This window comes from Lepisosteus platostomus, chromosome 25 (assembly GCF_059453375.1).
Source record: "Lepisosteus platostomus isolate fLepPlt1 chromosome 25, fLepPlt1.hap1, whole genome shotgun sequence".
In the NCBI taxonomy this organism is placed as follows: domain Eukaryota; kingdom Metazoa; phylum Chordata; class Actinopteri; order Semionotiformes; family Lepisosteidae; genus Lepisosteus; species Lepisosteus platostomus.
In genome coordinates this window covers 3,564,731-3,583,621 of record NC_142635.1, presented here as the reverse complement: position 1 = coordinate 3,583,621, position 18,891 = coordinate 3,564,731, and the positions used below count along the sequence as shown (strand labels likewise).

Below are 18,891 nucleotides of genomic sequence, written 5' to 3'. Positions count from 1 at the left end.
TTCCTGGGGTACCGTCTGCGTGAGGTTTGGACGCATTTCTCTGTTTTTGTGTGGGTTTCCACTGGATTGGCTTCTGGGAATGTTGGCCCTGGTGCGAGTGAATGTGTGTTTGTGCTCTATGATGGACTGGTGTCCCATCCAGGGTGTATCTCGCCTTGCACCTATTGCTTGCTTGGGATAGGCTCTGGCTCCCCTGTGACCCTGTATTGGTTAAAGCGATTAGAAAGAGGGGGAAGGGATGAAGGGTGGGGACTGTATGTGGGCTGTAGGCCATGATTTTGACAAGTTTCCCCACAGGAAAAAACATAAAACTGGATAGTGTTGTAATATTTTCCAGATGCCTATTTTAAATCCATCTGTGATCTTTTGTTCTGACATCATCCGGATGATGGAGCTTCTATGATGCTTTTCCTAACTTGACATGTTTTAGACTAATTAAAGCATTTGGTCCACTGATATTCTGTCCTTCCACTTACATCATTTAGGAGTCATTCTGTTCTGGGTTTCAGGTGGACTGGTGGTTTGGTTCTACCTGTTCTCAAGTGATTCCATATTTATTCTATTTTATTTCTCCTGAACTCTGTCATATTTCTTCACGGTCTGCGTCTGTGATATTTGTAGATCATGATTTTAAGCTCTACCTGCACACTTGACCAGATCAGTAGAAGTGTTTAGCATGGAGATAAAGGGGTTAACAGTCCTGAATACACAGAGAGTGGAATTTGCACTTTAATGAACAAACAAATGGATGTGATATCAAAAACTGAAATATAACAGCCTGTACTCCCATCTCTCTTTCCCTCTCTTACTTTGCTCTCTTTTATTCAGTAAGGAAATTGACCCTGGTTTCTCACTGTGTTTCTCTTGCCCTGTCTGTCTTTTCTCCTTGTGTGAGACACGATACGCCTCTGTCCCAGTCCCTGTTATCTGTGGATAATATACCATCATCTTCTCTCTCCCCTTTTCTTCCACTGTCAATTTAATGTACTGTAGCGTCGTTCAGTCCCCCTCTGCATCTCTGTCTTTCTCTCCTTTATGTTCTCGCCCTGAAGTTAATTTTTGACTCAGTTAGACCTATTTATTGATTTTGTTCCTTTCGGTCTTTGGGAAGGACAACACATTGCTTTAGATAATGACACTGCCCTGTATAAACTGCCCGAGCTGTAATATTAGTGCTGCATGGAAAAGGAGTGTTTGCAGTGATCAAGCACAAATGGCGAAGAGTATGAGTCTGTTCAACCATGTGACATGGTGAGTGAGACACTCTGGTTTTATATGTTTAAATATGTGTCTTTAATCTAAGCAGTCAAACATGGCCAAACAATTAAATCAAAGTATAGTCACACTACATATTTTCTATGTCTTTGAGTAATACTTGCAAAAAAAATACATAATTTTGTTTTGTGGATATACTCATCTGACTGTTATTGCTTTATTGTTGTTGTTTCTAATCTGTACTTTTTCTTTTTTCACCTGCATTAAATAGACTTGCTTACCTGTTATTACTAGGTGGGTACATGTGAGTATGATGTTGGGTGTTAATACAGAACCCTAGTTTCAATACTGCTAATTAAAGCCTCATTACTGTGTCGGTCTAAGTGATTCTGTTGTGTATGGTTACTGCGTTATTACATTGTTATTACTCCTCATTCTCGTTCCAGGTTTCTGTGTATGGTCCAGTATTTGGGAGCAGTGATTTCAGGGTCCACCCCAGTAAAGTATGGGGAAGTGCAGTCGCCTGGTTACCCTGCTCCTTATCCTCCCTCTCACAATGAGATATGGGACCTGTTGGTACCCCAGGGGTACGCCCTTAGCCTCACATTCACTAACATTGATATTGAGCCCTCAAAGAACTGCTACTATGACTCCCTCATGGTAAGATACACAGCATATATGACAAGAAATCTATTAGAAAAACTGATGAACAAATTCAATTGTGTCTCTAAGGTTTACTGTATATCACAATCTCTCTTTTGTAAGATGTGTCTCTGTTATTGTGGTGGTTGTTTTGTGTTAATGCAGTCTTTAAGGTCTATATTAGATATTTCTAAATTCTCAGTCCTGAGCATACAGTATGTCTTAGGTTAGATGTCAGACTGTAAGTGGGTGTGTATAATCTCTGCCAGATGTTTCTCCAGACTCTTTCCTTAGTCCTTAATTTATGCATCTTTGTTTGGTGTGTCTATATGAGCATTTTTACTGTTCTCTCTTTCTGTCTAGGTTCTTCATAAGAAAAGAATTCTGGGAGTGTTCTGTGGTCAGAATCATGTTTCCAAGGCTGATCACCCTGGCAACTATTCCATCAAGTCACCCGGCAACAGTCTGCGCCTTGTTTTCAAGACAGACTCCTCAGGATCACACAAGGGGTTTTCAGCCACCTACCAGGCTGTGGGTCAGTCTAATGTTGGTGTTTGTGTTAAAATCTTCCAGGTTACTTATGTTTTGAAAAATGGTAACTGCTTCTGTCACTGGATGCATTTCCCAATGTGATGAGGTTTAATAGTAAAGAGAAATGTTTGTGAAATATGGAAGCCTTGCAATAACTCTCATAACAGCAATGCTAAATGTAAGAAAGTGCCCTCTAAAACCTTCACCAATCATTTCATTAACTTACTTCACCCAGTGTGACTCTATACAGTGAATAGGGGCCTTTAGCAGCCTCTAGTGGCTGGTCTACTGGATATTCAGTCCTTCATAGTCTGGCCTACCACAACCATATTTTTATGTCCTATACCAGCTATGAGCTATAGTGCAGCAGGAATTCCAGATGAGACATGCATGTCTAATGTCCGCACTGCGTTTTGTATCATGGCTGACATGCCAGTACATGATCTGTTAGGATGGTGGGGTCTTGGATTGAACCTTGACCGTAAAGAATTGAGGTTTGTGGATGGACTGTGACCATGTTGATTTATGACATGAACTGCAGGTCTTCCCTCATTGTGAGGCTGGGAGATAGGTGTGGAGGTAGTAGTGTTTTGTATGCAGGGCATGGCGGAATTGAAGGGCCAATTCTGAGGAGCTCACTGTCTGAAATGTGTGGCTAGCTAGGCTAGTCTTCAGGTGATTGAGAAGGATAAATCTCCTGGGTGTGAAGTTGCATGACTCTTAAAGCTCATTGGACTCGTGTCAGTGCTCAGTTCTGCAAAGTTCTGCTAAGCTCTTCAGGCCTAATGGCAGCTGATACTCCCTCCCTTGTAAGGATTTGTGTTCACAGCTCATTAGTGTAGGGAACCAATATTCCATCCTTTCACTTTAACGTCTATCAAATGCAAACTGAACATTCTCTCTTTCTCTTGGCTCAGTGTTGATGTATGGCAGAGGTGGAGAGAGTCAGTCAGTGGGTGTGCTCACCTCCCTCTCTCTTCTCTCTCAGATATAGATGAGTGCTCTGAAGAGCAAGACAAGGGGCAGGCGTGTCACCATTTGTGTCACAACACCCCGGGTGGGTTTGTGTGCTCCTGTCGCCGTGGATACCAGCTAAAGCCTGACAACAGCACCTGCAAGCGTACGTACAGAGAGAGTGAAAGATGAGCAGCATAGTGTACATGTGTTCTAAAAACTACCGTGTTCCAAATGCTCTTTTTCTAAAAACTACCGTGTTCTTTTCACCTCTAGGTCCCCTTTCCTTTGCTGTTGTCCGGCACATAAGTGCCATTGCTTTACATATGTCTGTGGGTTTTCTAGGTCTATTGAAAGCAGCAGCACATGAAGAAGGTGCTGCAGTTGGTCCAGTAAAGCCAATAACAAACCATCAGATATGTCACGCTGCAGCTCACACCTGCCAGCCCCACTGAAGCTCAGCAGGTGTGAGACTGGTCAGTACCCGGATTGGAGACCTCCTGGGAAAGCTAAGGTTGCTGGTCTGTGTGGTTCCTAATGTCCTGATATTAAGCGCAAAATCAACCACTGCCCACCCCTGCAGGCACCTCCACCATGGGCAACCTCCCTTCCAAGATACACAAACGTTACTTTCAAGGAAACAAACCGGCACAAACGCAGCACTGACAAATGTGGTGGGTTTCATCGTTTGTGCTTCGCAGAGCTTGTTTTTCATAGAAGACGTAAAACCGAGGCCCTGACTCTCTGTGGTCGGTAAATATCCCGGGGAGTTTCTCGAAAAGAGTAGGGGTGTTACCCTAGTGTCCTGGTCAAATTTCACCCTGGTCTTTACCCATCTTGGTCTCCTATTACCCCCCTCTCTGAACTGGCTTCATCACTCTGCTCCCCTCCCCACTGAGAGCTGGTGTGTGGGGAGCGGACTGGAGCATCATCCTGGTGGGGCTGCACACTGGTCAGGAACAAGGTGAGTCCCCGTGACCTGTAAAAGTGCTTTGAGTGGAGTGTCCAGCAAAAAAACACTGTGTAAGTGTAAGGATTCTTCTTCTTATTATTATTATTATTTGGAGTTCAGAGGGACTGATAACATGGAGGTACCAGCTCTCCAGCTGCTGAGTTGGACCACACTGTTCTGTTTCGCAAAATGACCAAATCCTTGAGCTCCCTGGTGTTCATTACACCTCTAACCTCAACAGTATTACTTGAAAACTCAAGTTTTGACTCAGCGTCTGAGTGTTGGGTGCAGGTTTCAAACATGTGGACAGAAACAATACAGCAGAGAAACAGATATTCAGAACACAGTACACCGGGTGATAGATCTCTCGACACAATATCTCTTTGCAATGGGCAGTATCTGGAGAAAAATGTTAAGCTTTTCCTTGTTTTTTTTTTTCCCCCTTCATTCTTTAAATATTAATGAAACCCTATCACTTTGTTGGGGTTTTGGTGTCTGACTACTGCATAAGCATATGGACTGAGCTCTCCCCCAGGAACATAAGTATCTGTGCAGGCCCTTTCTGCAGGCATTACATTGCAATGCACTGATAATTCTGTTGTCCTGTGTGACGCCCTGATGTTTGATATTGCGGTTCTAGCTGTGAAGTGTGGCTACCCAAAAATACCGGAGAACAATCATTGTCGAGTCGTCACGGAGAACCCCAAAACCGTGTACCAGGCTGAGATCCGGTTTGGGTGCGAGTCCAAATATTACAGGCTGGAGGGAGATGGTATGAGTTTTTTTTTCTGCCTTTTCGTCTGTGCCTCCGTTTTTACGACTGTGCCTCATTCTGTTTCTCTTTTCTGACTGCAGCCCGACTGTGTCTCTTTGTTGTGTAGATGTATTTGTCTTTACTGTTTCTCCTGGGTCTACGCAGGTAAGCCAGAACTTACATTTAGCTTACACGACCTAATATAAGCATAATGTACAGAACGCTTGCTTATAAGGTACTGTATGTTCACACTTACAACATGTTAATATCTGTGTTAATACACTATAAAGCTGTTTGTATACTATAGGTTTGTGTTTATATACAAAAAGATAGTGCTAAAATACTATGGATATGTGTTAATACACTGCAGATATGTTTATAGATAATAAGTCAATTTTAATATTCTGTGTTAATTTACTTCAGGTAAGTTGTTTCACAAAGCGAGATTACTCAGTTAACCTGATAACTTTTGTAAACATGATGACAACAGTCAGGAAATTCGGTTGCACGAAGCAGGTTTAATTGTATCCTGTTAAATAACTATAGCAACACAGCCTCTATAAGCTGCTTTGGGGGCTTTGAGGTTTGAGAGTTTGGCTCCCATACCTCTGCAAAATATGACTTACTTTTCTTCAGGGCTCCAGTTTCTCTCCAGATTTGCAGAGAGAAATGTTTGGAGATCGCCTTTTATTGTTCAATGATAACTTTTCTTTGAAAGATACTGTGTCAGCAGAAAGAGTATACTTCACATTCTCAAATACTTAAACCCATAGCTATGACAAGCGACATTAACAATGTATTGCTAATGACAAGCGGCATTAACAATGTATTGTTAATGCTGTTTGTCATAGCTAACTATTAAAGAAACTCCGTTCACAGGGCTGAGATTCCTTGTGCCTGGTGCAGTTTATTTTACAGTGCTGGCAAGTTGGAATGCTTCTTTGGGTTTTTTAGGGTCTATGGTAATCTTTGAGTGCTTGCTGTGTTTATTAATCTCACCCTGTTTCTCTCTCTCAGAGGTGTACAGATGTGAAGCTCAGGGCTACTGGAGGTCTGTGAATGGCAATCGGGCTTTTCCAAAATGTGTTGCAGGTGGGAATCAATACTAAACAATTTAATCCAATGAGGTACCTGCTGTATTACCAAGGCTGGGGAACGGGTAAAAACCAGGAAATACACTAAGCATTTTATTTAGTTATTACTAGTGACTCTTGAACTAGAAAGGTTTTCTGTTTCATAGTATTCTCACTCTTTCTCTTTGCTGTAATACAGGTTTGTGTTAATATACTGTAGCTTTGTGTTAATAAACAACCGACTTGTGGTTAAATACTGTAGCTTTGGGTTAATATACTTCTGGTTTGTGTTGATGTACTGTAGGTGATCCTTAATAAATGTAGATACACTATAGGTTTGTTTACATACTATAGGGTTGTGTTTGTATAGAACAGGTTGGTGTTAATATACTGAAGCTTATTAAACTACAGGTTTGTTTGAATAATAGCATATAGTATATTAACATCTTTTCGAAATGGCCTCCAGGTCTGTGTTAATATCTTTGTCCATACACTATGTTGAACAGCTTATTTATGTTCAACAGGTTGGTATTAATATAATAGAGGTCTGTTTTCATACCCTGCATATTTGTAGTCAACAGTACATGCATACCTGTACATGATATATTTGCATTAACATCCTATGGTCCTTAAAAGGATAATCAGTCAACATGCATGTATGAATCCCTACCTTTGTCTTTGTGATAATTTTCTGAAATTCTGACCGTTCTTCCTTTACTCTTTCCTTTTCTCTCAGTGTGTGGAGAGCCTGAGTTTGAGCACTCTAATTTTGGTCGTATCTTTGGAGGCAGTGCAGCAGATGCTGGTCAGATCCCCTGGCAGATCTTTGTTGAAACTCCGAGAGGAGGAGCCTCACTGATCTCCGACCGATGGGTCCTCACAGCCGCTAACGTGGTTGAGGGGCAGGACAGTCTGCTGATGTACGGGGGGGCACTGGACATTGACCATTTAGGGGACTCGAATAACACTGTGTTTTTGGAGAGCGAGAAGATCTTCATCCATCCAGGATACCCAAAAGCCCCAACAAGAGGAAGACGTACCAATTATAACAACGACATCGCCCTGGTCAGACTGAAATCTCGCGTACCGCTGGGACCCCATCTGCTCCCTATCTGTCTCCCCGAGAGGAAAGACGATGGGACAGTGATCCCGGGGAGAGTCGGATATGTTTCTGGATGGGGCACGACGGAGCATGGCACAATAAGCTCACGACTTTTGTACACCCAGATCCCTGTGATAGACAAAAACCCTTGCTCCAAGAGGAAAACCGGAAGGCCTCTCTATCAGACTTTCAGTGAGAACATGTTCTGTGCTGGTGAGAAGGGCAAAGATAGCTGTTATGGAGACAGTGGGTGTCCCTTCTTCCTCCGAGAGTTTCGGAGAGGACCAGGTGGAGAGATAGATAGGGGTCCATTCCGTCTCTATGGCATTGTGTCCTGGGGGCTGTACTGTCAGGAGAGGGGTTACTACACTAAAGTGGACAATTACCTGGACTGGATCAGAGAGATCATAGAGAAAGAGGAAAGGAATGTTGTCCACAACTAGATTGTAATAAACAAGTAGGATGTCCTTTTTGATAGACCTGAGTCTATGTGGCATCTTTGAGAGGAATGAGACAGATTCACCCAAGACATCCTATATCGTTTCCAATGTTGGTCACAGTACTCATGGCCTACACCTTCTTAGTAGACAAGCTGGTGATGACTCATGTTAATCAGCATAATGAATTGATCTGTGCCATGTCCATTCAATATCAATGTAAGTGAACATGCTACATTTGTTTCTGTCATTGTCCTGCAAATAACTTAGTGAATTCATGTTTCTTTTGATGCTCTATATACAATGCTGAGAAAAAGTTTACCCAGCCCCTTAGATGGGCCATATTCCCCGTATGTTTCAGACATAAAACGTAATTAGATCTTCATGGATGTCTTAATAAAAGATTAAGATAAACAAATACCACAAACACAAACTAAGAATACATATGTGAATCCTTAGATATAGCAGCTCATGGCACCCTTCAGACACTTCAACATGTCTTCTATCAGTAGATCCCCAGCCCCACTGTCAAGCACGGTGGTGGGAGCATCATAATTTTGGTCTGCTTTGCTGTCTCAGGACCCATCACTGATGGAACCAGGAATTTGGGGTTGAAGACTTAAATAGATATTAGGTCTCAAACAAGAATTCCCACCAGCCCAGGGGGTTCACAATCGTTTTCTCTGCGCAGTGGAAAAGATAGTACAATCACCTGTGTCAGGAGAATCAAAATAAATTCAAACAGTCTGCCATGTTAGAATTAGTGGTTTGTGGCAAATTATTGCAAAGGGCACTATAAGAAATAAAAATGGAGTTTTAAAGTAAAATTGTGGTACATAAAATGTAGACAATATTTACATTTTATTTCACTTCTTAATACTGATCTTTTTAGTAACAGAAAATGGTATGCCAGAAGTACTTTTTATGTAATGTGATCATTTAACTTATAGAAGTGTCATAAAATAATCAGTGTTCTGTGACAAAACGTTTTCTGAACATAAGCCTACCAGCACCACAGACATTAACCCTTCACTCAGCTGAATAAAGTGTCAGTTGTCGGAGGTGGAAATTCCTCTCACAATCCCTGTCCACCCAATCTTGAAACGCATGGTATGAATGGTAAAAAAATGGTAAAATCTAAGCTTCGAGCGTGACCATTTTTGCCATATTATTGCCTCCAAAAGTATGCACCTTTACTGTTGCACCCTGGTTGAAGGCATGATTAATATTTCTACATTTTGTTGTAGCTCTCTCTTCTAATCACTTATTATTCACCATCATTTAAGTTCCACTTTTCTGCAGCTTGCGGCAACAAAAGCAGCTCCTTTGTCAAATGTTTTTTATATATGATTTCCAAATGAACAAAGATTACATTATGAATAGCTGATTCATACTGAGGATCTGGAAAGCAGCGTGGCAGGTGAGTATTGCAATAGCAGCCAACCTGCCAATAGAGACCGGCAGAGTTAGAGTCATTAGAGGCCTCTATCAGTTGAAAATACACACAGGTACTAATTATTTAATGTAGGAGATTGTTGGTGGTAAATTTAGCATTCTCACATGGTGTTCTTTAGTGGAATATTTGGGTATAAAAGAGGTTTCACAGAGCTGGAGGTGGTAGTCTTTTTGATATTGGTCTGTGTAGGCTGCATTAAAGTCTATCTGTTGGAAAGCTGTAAAGGAGCAAGTAAAGGTTTATTCCATGCTGAATATGTTTAGGCTGTGGAGGTGTAAGGGAGAGAGGAAAACCAGCAGATGATAAAGAATGTGTGAATGAAGAGAGGAGGTGGAAGCAGGAGAGAAGCAGTGATGAACTAAAGACGGTTGAGGGGAGGTGTGAAAGCCTGCAAATGAACAGAGAGGATAAGAAGGAAATGAGTCTGTCGCTGAGAGAAGAGAGAAGGTGTGATCCTAGTTTCAGGATAGTTTTGGTTTTGAATGTCTTTCTGCAATGGGAGTTCTGAAACTCTTCTGTGAGAATGCAGGTGGAGAGATCAGCGTGAAGTGGGAAACTGTGGGCTTGCAGAGATCTTTGATCCTCACAGCCCGGACATGTTCCCGGAAACGGTCTCCTAGTCTCCTTCCTGTTTCACCAATGTAAATTGCCGGGCGTTTTCTGCAAGAGATGCAGTAAGTAAGGTTGCTGCATACAGTAGCGTTGTGTTGTGCGTAGTGTTGGATATATATTTACAGGTGATGCAATGCGTTCTATTGCTGGGGAAAGTGCCTGGTGTGGATGATTGCTGAGGGCGGTCAAGGGAATCGTGTTCAAGAAGGTTCAGTAGATTAGGTGGTCGGCGATATGAGATGATGGGGCGGTCAGAAAAATGGTGTACTAGTGGAGGGATCATCCTGTAAGTTGGGGAAGTTGTCATTAATAGTCCTGGGGAAAGAGAGGGTGTTAGGGTAGTAGGGAAGCACCAATGGAGTGCGGTTGTGAGTCCAGGATTTACTGATTGGATCCAAGGGCTATTCTTGGCTTGGGAGGGGACCCAGTCAATAACATGGGTGGGGTAAAGCTGTTGAAAGTCCTACAATGAAGTCTCCTGCGCTGTCCAATACTGTGGACGTGAGTTTTGATTTGATAAGATCCTTGGGTCCACCTTTTAGGTACTTTTGAACAATCTGATCTTTATGGATATCACCATACTAAATGAAAACATTTGCAATCACAGAATAATAATGATTCCTTACTCTTGCATAGCTCTTTTTTGGACACTCCACTCAAAGTGCTTTACAGGGACTCCCCCCATTGAACACTCATTTGGATGCGCTTTCAAAGCTGCCCTTCCAGCCTTAACAATAGGGTGAATGACAATCTATCACTCGGTGCTGAAAGAGTTAACAGACCAGAATACACAGAGATTGGAATTTGCACTTTCGAGAACAAACAAATAGATCGGACAGCTAGCATTAAAACTGCAATACAACAGTCATTTCCCCTCTGCCAGCTATCTTTCCCTCCCTCATAGATCATTCTGTTTTTTTTAATAGCGACATACTGGATGCATTGACTCCTTTCCTTTCTTGCTGTGTCTATCACTGTCTGAGACACTTGTGACTCTTCCAAGCCATGTTTTGTAAGACCAATAAATTTCTCTCCCTCTCTCGCTGCACTGTGATCTTTCTGTAGCATCTGGCAGTCGGTTACTGTGTCTTTGTATTTTTGAGCACTGCTTGGCTAGGCAGTGCTACATGGGGGGGAAAAAAGGAAGATTTGGACTGATCCAACAGAAACGACAAATAAGGCAGAGTATGAGGCTGTTCATCAATGTTCCATGGTGAGTGAGACACCAAGCTTTTCTATTTAATCTATGGAATCTTTTATTCAAATAGACAGGGACTGGAATAGTGTTCAAATACCAATGTGTTTGTCTGTGCCTGTGAGTAGGAAACAGGCTAAAACACATGCGTTATGTTCATTTACAAAAGTTTTTCCCAATTTAAAAGTATATCCCATTAAAAATAAGCGTTAAAAGTTTGTACACAATGTTTTTCGTGTTCATGTACAGTTAATCTAGTCTTGAACATCTCTTGTATATTGTTACTGTTTGCACTGTGTTATTACATTTTCATTACTTTTCATTGTCATTCCAGGTTGCTGTGTGTGTTCCAGTGTTGGGGAGTTGTGATTTCAGGGTCCATCCCAGTACTGCATGGGGAAGTGCAGTCACCTGGTTACCCTGCTCCTTATCCTCCATTCCTTAATGAAATATGGGACCTGTTGGTACCCCAGGGGTACACCCTCAACCTCACATTTCATCACTTTGATATTGAGCCCTCAAACAACTGCGACTATGACTCCCTCATGGTGAGATACACAGAATGACAGGAACTCAACTGGAAAAACTGCTGAATGGACTCCATTCAAGACCCCAGATTCAATACTTTATTGTCACGTCAATAAAGTTGATTGGAATGTGCCCCATTGATGCCCAAACAAAACAAAAATAATACCTATGCACATAAACATACAGTTTTTGAATCAATCTAAACTCAAAGTTTAAAATTAAAAAAAATATATCAAAAGCTCTTACAGTACAGGTATATTGATATTTGCTCCCATTTGATACTTTAATACTAGATAGGTGCTAGTTTGGAACCGAACAGAACTACTTTTGGTAATTTGAAACCTTCTTATCTTTCCTTTTGATACGAGTGTCACATATAGAGGTAACAGAGGGAAGATTGTGTTTTCTCTCTTGGGCAGTTGTATTGCTGTTTCACAGTGCTATTGAAGAGGTGATCACTCTCAGTCACAGTTATTCAGAGAGCTTCCTGATTAACTCCCAACTTTCCCAACTGTCATTGGAAGTAGTCTTTGATGGGCTTTCTCCATGATGAGTCTCCATTGTGTGTCTATATATATGTTTACGGCATGTTATTAATCTCTCTTTATTAACTGTGCCTCTTGTGGCATTTTTTCTATGTTAATTTTGCCTTTATACAGTATTAGGGACTTTCTAGACCCTCTGTCCTGACCAATTGTCTTAGGTGTAAATGGATCAACTTCTTTTAGTTCCATTTATATCTCTAGTAGGATGATTTTCTAGGATAGTCATGATTGATTATGACTAGTGATGACTAGTCGGATGATTATCTAGGATGATATCTAGTAGTATTATCTTTGGTCAGGTGTTTCTGGACACTATTTCATAGGCCTTTAATTTTTGCATCTTTGTTTGCTGTGATGGTGTTAGCGTGTGAATTTTCTCTCTATTTGTCAAGGTCATGTTTGGAAGGAGATTTCTCGGAGTATTCTGCGGTCCGAATCCCAGTTTCCAGGGTGATCGCCCCGGCAACTATTCCATCATGTCACCTGGCAACAGTCTCCGCCTGGTCTTCAGTACAGATGACTCGTCACCAGGACCACACAGATACAGCGGCTTCTCAGCCATCTACCAGGCTGTGGGTCAGTCTTTGCTTTGGTGTTCAAGTCTTCCAGTTCACTTTGAATGTGAAATGCCCTACAAAAGATTTTCACTGGATACAACTCACTGTGTGCTGACATTAAACATTTTTATAATACAGAAGCTTTACAATGTGTTTAAATCTTGTGAACTTCAATTATAAATGTTGCCGGACTGGAGGAAGGAGGAAGCCCCAGAATGATTCTTGGGTTATATTTTCACTGCATGACAGCTGGCTGATGGGGTTACGCCTGTGTTGCACGGTAGCTCACAGTAATTCTGGAGTGTTTGCTGCGATACCACCCTTGAACCTCAGTGAATTGTGCATATCAGGTCAAGTGCACAGAACTTATGCCAGCACTGTACGCAGGATCTCACCAGAAAGTCAGACCACAACTAACTCAACCCACAGGATTTTGGCTTGTAAGTAGCAACGTCCAGATAAACCACTTGATCATCAGTCACTGTGAATGGAATGCTGGGCCTGACCTTGTCCAAAGAGATTGTGCCCCACTGGATTGATGGGCTACGACAGCACAGGGCTTCCCCTACTTATGGGATAGTGCATTTTACTTTAACAACCTGTTCTGAGGAACTCACTGGCTGACATTAGTGACTCACTAGGCTGCCCTGCACACTTCTACCGTCTTATCTCCTTGATTAGTTCTGTGATGCTCTTCGGTTCTCACAGTAGCTCGTACTCTCTCCCTCTCATGACGACACGGGTTCCCAGTTCCCAGTTGTACAGAACGAATGTTATATCTCTGTGATGTCTGTCAAACTGAACAATCTCTCACTGTGGTTCGGCGTTGATGTATTATATGGAGGAGGAGTGAATCAGTCAGTGGGTGTGCTCACCTCTCTCTCTCCTCTCTCAGATATAGACGAGTGCTCTGTAGAGGCTGACAAGGGGCAGGCGTGTCACCATGTGTGTAACAACAACCTAGGCGGGTTCTTGTGTACCTGTCACCATGGATACCAGCTACAGCCTGACAATAGCACCTGCCAGCGTATGTATGAGGGCTCCGGGTTGTATTTTGGGGTTTTGTCTGCATTGTTTTTGCTTGTTCTCCCTAGATTTGGATGAGTTTCCTCCAAGTGCCCCAGTTTCCTCCCATAGTTCAGAGATAGATTGCTAGGTTCATTGGCTTCTGGGAAAATTACACTTACATAACACTTTTCTGGACACTCAACTCTGTACAGGTAATGGGGATCCCCTCCACCAGCAGCAATGTGCAGCCCCACCTGGATGATGCACCTGTACTCTCACACACACCAGCTTTCAGTGGGGAGGAGAACAGAGTGACGAAGCCAGTTCAGAGATGGGGATTATTAAGAGGCCGTGATTGGTAAAGGCCAGGGGGAAATTTAGCCAGGACACTGGGTGGCACCCCTACTCTGTTCGAGTAACACCATGAGATTTTTAATGACCACAGAGAGTCAGGACCTCGTTTTTTTTGTCTCATCTGTAGGACGGCACCTTTTTACAGTATAGTCTCCCCATCACTATACTGGGGCATTAAGACCCACACTGACCCTAAGTTGAGCTCCCCCTACTGGCCCCACTAACACCTCTTCCAGCAGCAACCTTAGCTTTCCCAGGAGGTCTCCCATCCAGGTATTGGCCAGGCTCACACCTGCTGAGATTCAGTGGGTTGCCAGTTGTGAGCTGCAGAGTGATACAGCTTGCTTTAAATTATGAGTGTTTGTGTCTGTCTGACCTGTGATGAACTGGTGTCCTGTCCAGGGCATATCCTGCCTTGAGCCCATTGCTTTCAGGGAGAGGCTCCAGGTCTCTCAAGACACTGTATTGGTTAAAGTGGTTAGAAAATGGATGGATTTCTATTGCTACGGATGTAACACCAAATAGGTCAACAGAAGATTAACATTTTATAGCATTTCCAACATGCTATTAGTATGCTTTGAAAACATGAAATCTCCTTCCTCAGAACTAACTACTCTTCTTGGTTATTGTCTGGTACACAAGCTACATGATGTTCTTTGATTTTTTTAAAACATCTAAAGTTGTTAGACATTTGTGGATGGGGAGGGAGATGGCTGACATTAAAAAACAACAAAATTGTTAAACCAGTGGTATACACCACGTCCCAAGAGACACACTCAGACTTTTTGGAGCCAACAGAGAAGACAAACATAGCGAAACAAAGACAGAGTGGGGAAACTGGAGACAGAACAGACTCTTTGTTGTTCAGGTTCTGTTGTCTTCTGTGATCTCATCCTGATTTTTCTTCTTCTGTTGTTCCAGCTGTGGACTGCAGATTTGCAGAGGTGCTAGAGACTGAGATACTGCGAGCGTACTCAATAATATTAAAGTGGTGGTGCAGTAATAACACAGAGACTCATTTCTATATTGTGTAATGGCACAAAACTCTCACAAAAGCCCTCCCTGAAACAAAGAAACTCATACACTACACAAAGTCAGAAGATTCAAACCCAGACATGTGATGACAGAGAAGATACTTTGCTGTGCAGCTCCTGATGTGTTCAGCAATCTTATCCTGACTGTTATTCCAGCTGTAGACTGTGGCTTTCCTGTGCCAAAGAATGGGACACTACGAGTGGTCAGTGAGAACCCCAAAACTCTGTACCAGGACGAGATCCGGTTTGAGTGCGAGTCCAAATATTACAGACTGGAGGGAGACGGTAACCCTTTGATTTTTTTACTTCTGTGCTTCTGCCTGTGAATGGAGTCACAGGAACATGGCAATACAGTGTATCTCTGTTGCTCAGTGACTGTCCCAATTTCTCTGAGTGACCGGTCCAGCCCTTGGTATTGTCAGTATATGTCTTTCTGTAAGAGCTTGTACAGAAAGCTGATAGTTTCTCCATGGCCTGTATTATTGTATTTATTGATTTCTCCAGTCTAAAAAGACTAGTGTCTGTACATTGTCTCTTACTTTAAAACACCTGAACTGCTGGAAGAAGTTGTCCAATTAGCATGTTTAAACCAAAAATTAACGGATTTGTGTTTTTAGAAGCTGTGTTAGACACACTGGCAAAACTGAACATTCCTGCTCTATGATCAGTATTATATATATGTGAACTGTGCCCCCACTTGCCTGTAAAAAACGTATTCATCTCTTTTGACTTCTCAGATGTGTACAGATGTGAAGCTCAGGGTTACTGGATGTCTTTGAATGGCAGTGTGGATTTGCCCAAATGTGTTGCAGGTAGGAGTCAATCCCAATCAATTGAATCCAATAAGAGACCTGTTTTACTGTCACATTTGGGAATTTATATGTAATAGGAAAAATATTAAGGAATTCTTCATTCAATTACTAGCTGGTTTTGAACTATATCTGATTATATGATGAACAGGCACTTTGTTTATATTTTTGTCTCAATATGTTACAGGTATGTGTTAATATTACAGGATTGTGTTATTATACTCTGGGTTTGTGTTAATGTTGTATGTTTGTGTTAATATACTAAGGTGTTTAGAGAATAGGTCGGTCAGTATACTTTTGTAAATCCCTACCTTTGTGTTAGAGACACTGTGATAATGGCCTGTAATTCTGATAATCGGACATTTCTCTCTACTTTATTCAACCTGTTTTCTCTCAGTGTGTGGAGAGCCCGAGAGCAAGCACTCCTGTACATGATATATTTGCATTAACATCCTATGGTCCTTAAAAGGATAATCAGTCAACATGTATGAATCCCTACCTTTGTCTTTGTGATAATTTTCTGAAATTCTGACCGTTCTTCCTTTACTCTTTCCTTTTCTCTCAGTGTGTGGAGAGCCCGAGAGCAAGCACTCTAATTTTGGCCGGATCTTTGGAGGCAGAGAGGCAGAGCCGGGTCAGATCCCCTGGCAGGTCTATGTTAATGATCCAAAAGGAGGAGGATCTCTGATCTCTGACCGATGGGTCCTCACAGCTGCTCATGTGGTTGAAGGGCAGGACAACCTGCTGATGTACGGGGGGACAGTGGACATTGAGAATATAGAGAGCTCCAAGAACACTGCAACTATGGAGAGTGAGAAGATCTTCATCCACCCAGGATACCCAAAAGCCCCAACAATTGGGAAACGCACCAATTATGACAACGACATCGCCCTGGTCAGACTGAAATCCCGCGTACCCCTGGGACCCCATCTTCTCCCCATCTGTCTCCCCGAGAGGAAAGACGATGGGACTCTGATTTCCGAAAGACTGGGGTTTGTTTCAGGATGGGGCAGGACAGAACATGACACACTGAGCTCGAAACTGTTGTATGTTGAGATCCCTGTGAAGGACAGAGACACCTGCTCTAAGAACAAAGATGGAAAACCACTGGAGCAGATGTTCACTGAGAACATGTTCTGTGCTGGTGAGAAGGATAAAGATAGCTGCAGTGGAGACAGTGGGGGTCCCTTCTTCCTCCGAGAGTTTCGGAGAGGAGCAGGAGGAGAGATAGAAAGGGGTCCATTCCGTCTCTACGGCATTGTGTCCTGGGGGTTGTACTGTCAGGAGAGGGGTTACTACACTAAAGTAGACAATTACCTGGAATGGATCAGAGAGACTATTGAGAGGGAGGAGAGCTAGAGATATCTGAACAAGAGCAGACTAAATTAGACGCAAGAGCACCGGATTTGTTGGTTTACATGGTACAACAAGGTGTTACGTTCATGTTGGAAAATCATTTTTTTTAGGCTGAATTAGCCTAATTTCGATTAGCTTTTAGGTTAAATCGAACTTTTCAATACATCAGCGAAGTGGAAAGTGAAATCTATGTTCCAGAGTACAGAAACCTTATGTTATTAAAAGTAAGGACCTACTATTACCTTAGAGTTGGCTTTGCTTGTGTAGACGTAGATGCAAAATGAGATCGGCAAGAGATTCATGACATATTCAAGAATACATGACAGAATATCAAGGCCTAGGTTATTCACAAACAAAATAATGGTGTAAAATGATTCCAAATGCAAGAAGATAAAGAAATATGTAGTTTAACAATGTGGGAGTTGGAGGAGCCATAGCGAACACCGTCTGGGGGGGTGGAGGCATTGGTGTGAGGCTAGTGAAAACTGAAAAGAAACAAGAAAAAAGGAAAGAAAAAAAACACACTGTTTTGCACAGTGGCATCCAGACTGGACTGTCCCTATCAAACAGGGTTCAGTCTGGGGAAAAAGAGAGACCGCTTAGAGCAGAGCTGTATCCAATCTGGACTATCTCTATTTCACTGGGTCCAGCCTGGGGAGAAGATGAACCATTTGGTACAGCAGTATCCAAACGATAATCTGTCTTGTCTCAAAGACAAAAATGTCTTGTCAGTCATGGTGTTGTCTTTGTGTTTTAGATCTCAAATATAAGAGAATATCGAGTAAGCTAGGGGTTTATTAACATTTTCTTGTTGTTATGTTCAGTATAATACAATTAACTCAATGTCCTGAAAATTAAAATTAACTTCTTACAGTCTTTCTATGTTAGAATCTGTGTTCTGTGGAAATCTGCATTTATTCTGTGGCAATCCATTGTCAAAGACACTATAACAAATAAAGACTGATGTATAAAGAATGACAACGAATGTGTAGTTCGTAAAATGTAGGCAATATTTACATTTTATTAAAGTTCCCTATACTGTACTTTTTAGTAATAGAAAATAGTATTGCAGAAATAGTCTAAAAGTAATCTGATCATATTAAGTAGTACATAAAGTAAGAATGTAGTAGACTAATGTTATACAGTAAGCAGAGTTTTGTAACAGAATACTTTCTCGATAGAACCCTTAATTCAGTCAAACACAGTGTCAGTGCTTTGAACTGAACTTCAAAACAGAACTCTTGGGTTACAGTTCCCGCAGACACACACACGTCTTTCCACCTTGTGGCTCTAGAATACTCAATCCAAGTTACATCGAAGCCATAAACAGGATTTAAGCGAGAAGTGAATTCTAAGTAAAAATGTTCATTGACCGTATTGCAAAATAAACCTTCCCCTACTTTGAGCACACAAATTTGGCTACACTTTTGCCCCCAGTAGTAAGCATCCTTATTCGCACAACCTGCTTGATGACAGGATCAACAATTTCTGCATTTTGTGCCGTAGCTCTTTCTCTGTCGTCTAGACCCGAACGATCTCTGTCCTTTCAATTCCACAATTCTTTGGAAACTTTGGTAACAGCAACAACTCCTTTCTCAAAGGCCGTTTATACATAGTTCCACAACTGGAAAAAAACAGTTATGTTAATAAAAGTTGACTGAGTGTCCAGGTAGGAGTTATTTGGCCCATTAAATGTTAGGTGTCTCTTAGCTCGTTATCATCATGTGTGTTTATCTTCATTGGGTTCATGCATGCTAAGGGCTGTGGAATGCCAATC

At 42.0% G+C, this 18,891-nt stretch overlaps 2 protein-coding genes across 2 annotated transcripts; both read left to right on the top strand.

The window, feature by feature from the left end:
* Positions 1-795: 795 nt before the first annotated feature.
* On the top strand, positions 796-10,766 carry LOC148640718 (complement C1s subcomponent-like). Its single transcript, XM_088619983.1, has 7 exons — positions 796-1,251; positions 1,662-1,875; positions 2,221-2,392; positions 3,377-3,508; positions 4,935-5,066; positions 6,066-6,140; positions 6,858-10,766. The coding sequence occupies exons 1-7, from the start codon at positions 1,133-1,135 to the stop codon at positions 7,664-7,666; spliced, it is 1,653 nt and encodes a 550-aa protein (XP_088476109.1). The 5' UTR covers positions 796-1,132; the 3' UTR covers positions 7,667-10,766.
* Positions 10,767-10,808: 42 nt separating this feature from the next.
* Positions 10,809-18,089, top strand: LOC148640717 (complement C1s subcomponent-like). Its single transcript, XM_088619984.1, has 7 exons — positions 10,809-10,941; positions 11,258-11,471; positions 12,389-12,572; positions 13,449-13,580; positions 15,106-15,234; positions 15,687-15,761; positions 16,324-18,089. Exons 1-7 carry the CDS (start codon positions 10,856-10,858, stop codon positions 17,115-17,117), a joined length of 1,614 nt encoding a protein of 537 aa, XP_088476110.1. The 5' UTR covers positions 10,809-10,855; the 3' UTR covers positions 17,118-18,089.
* Positions 18,090-18,891: the final 802 nt, after the last annotated feature.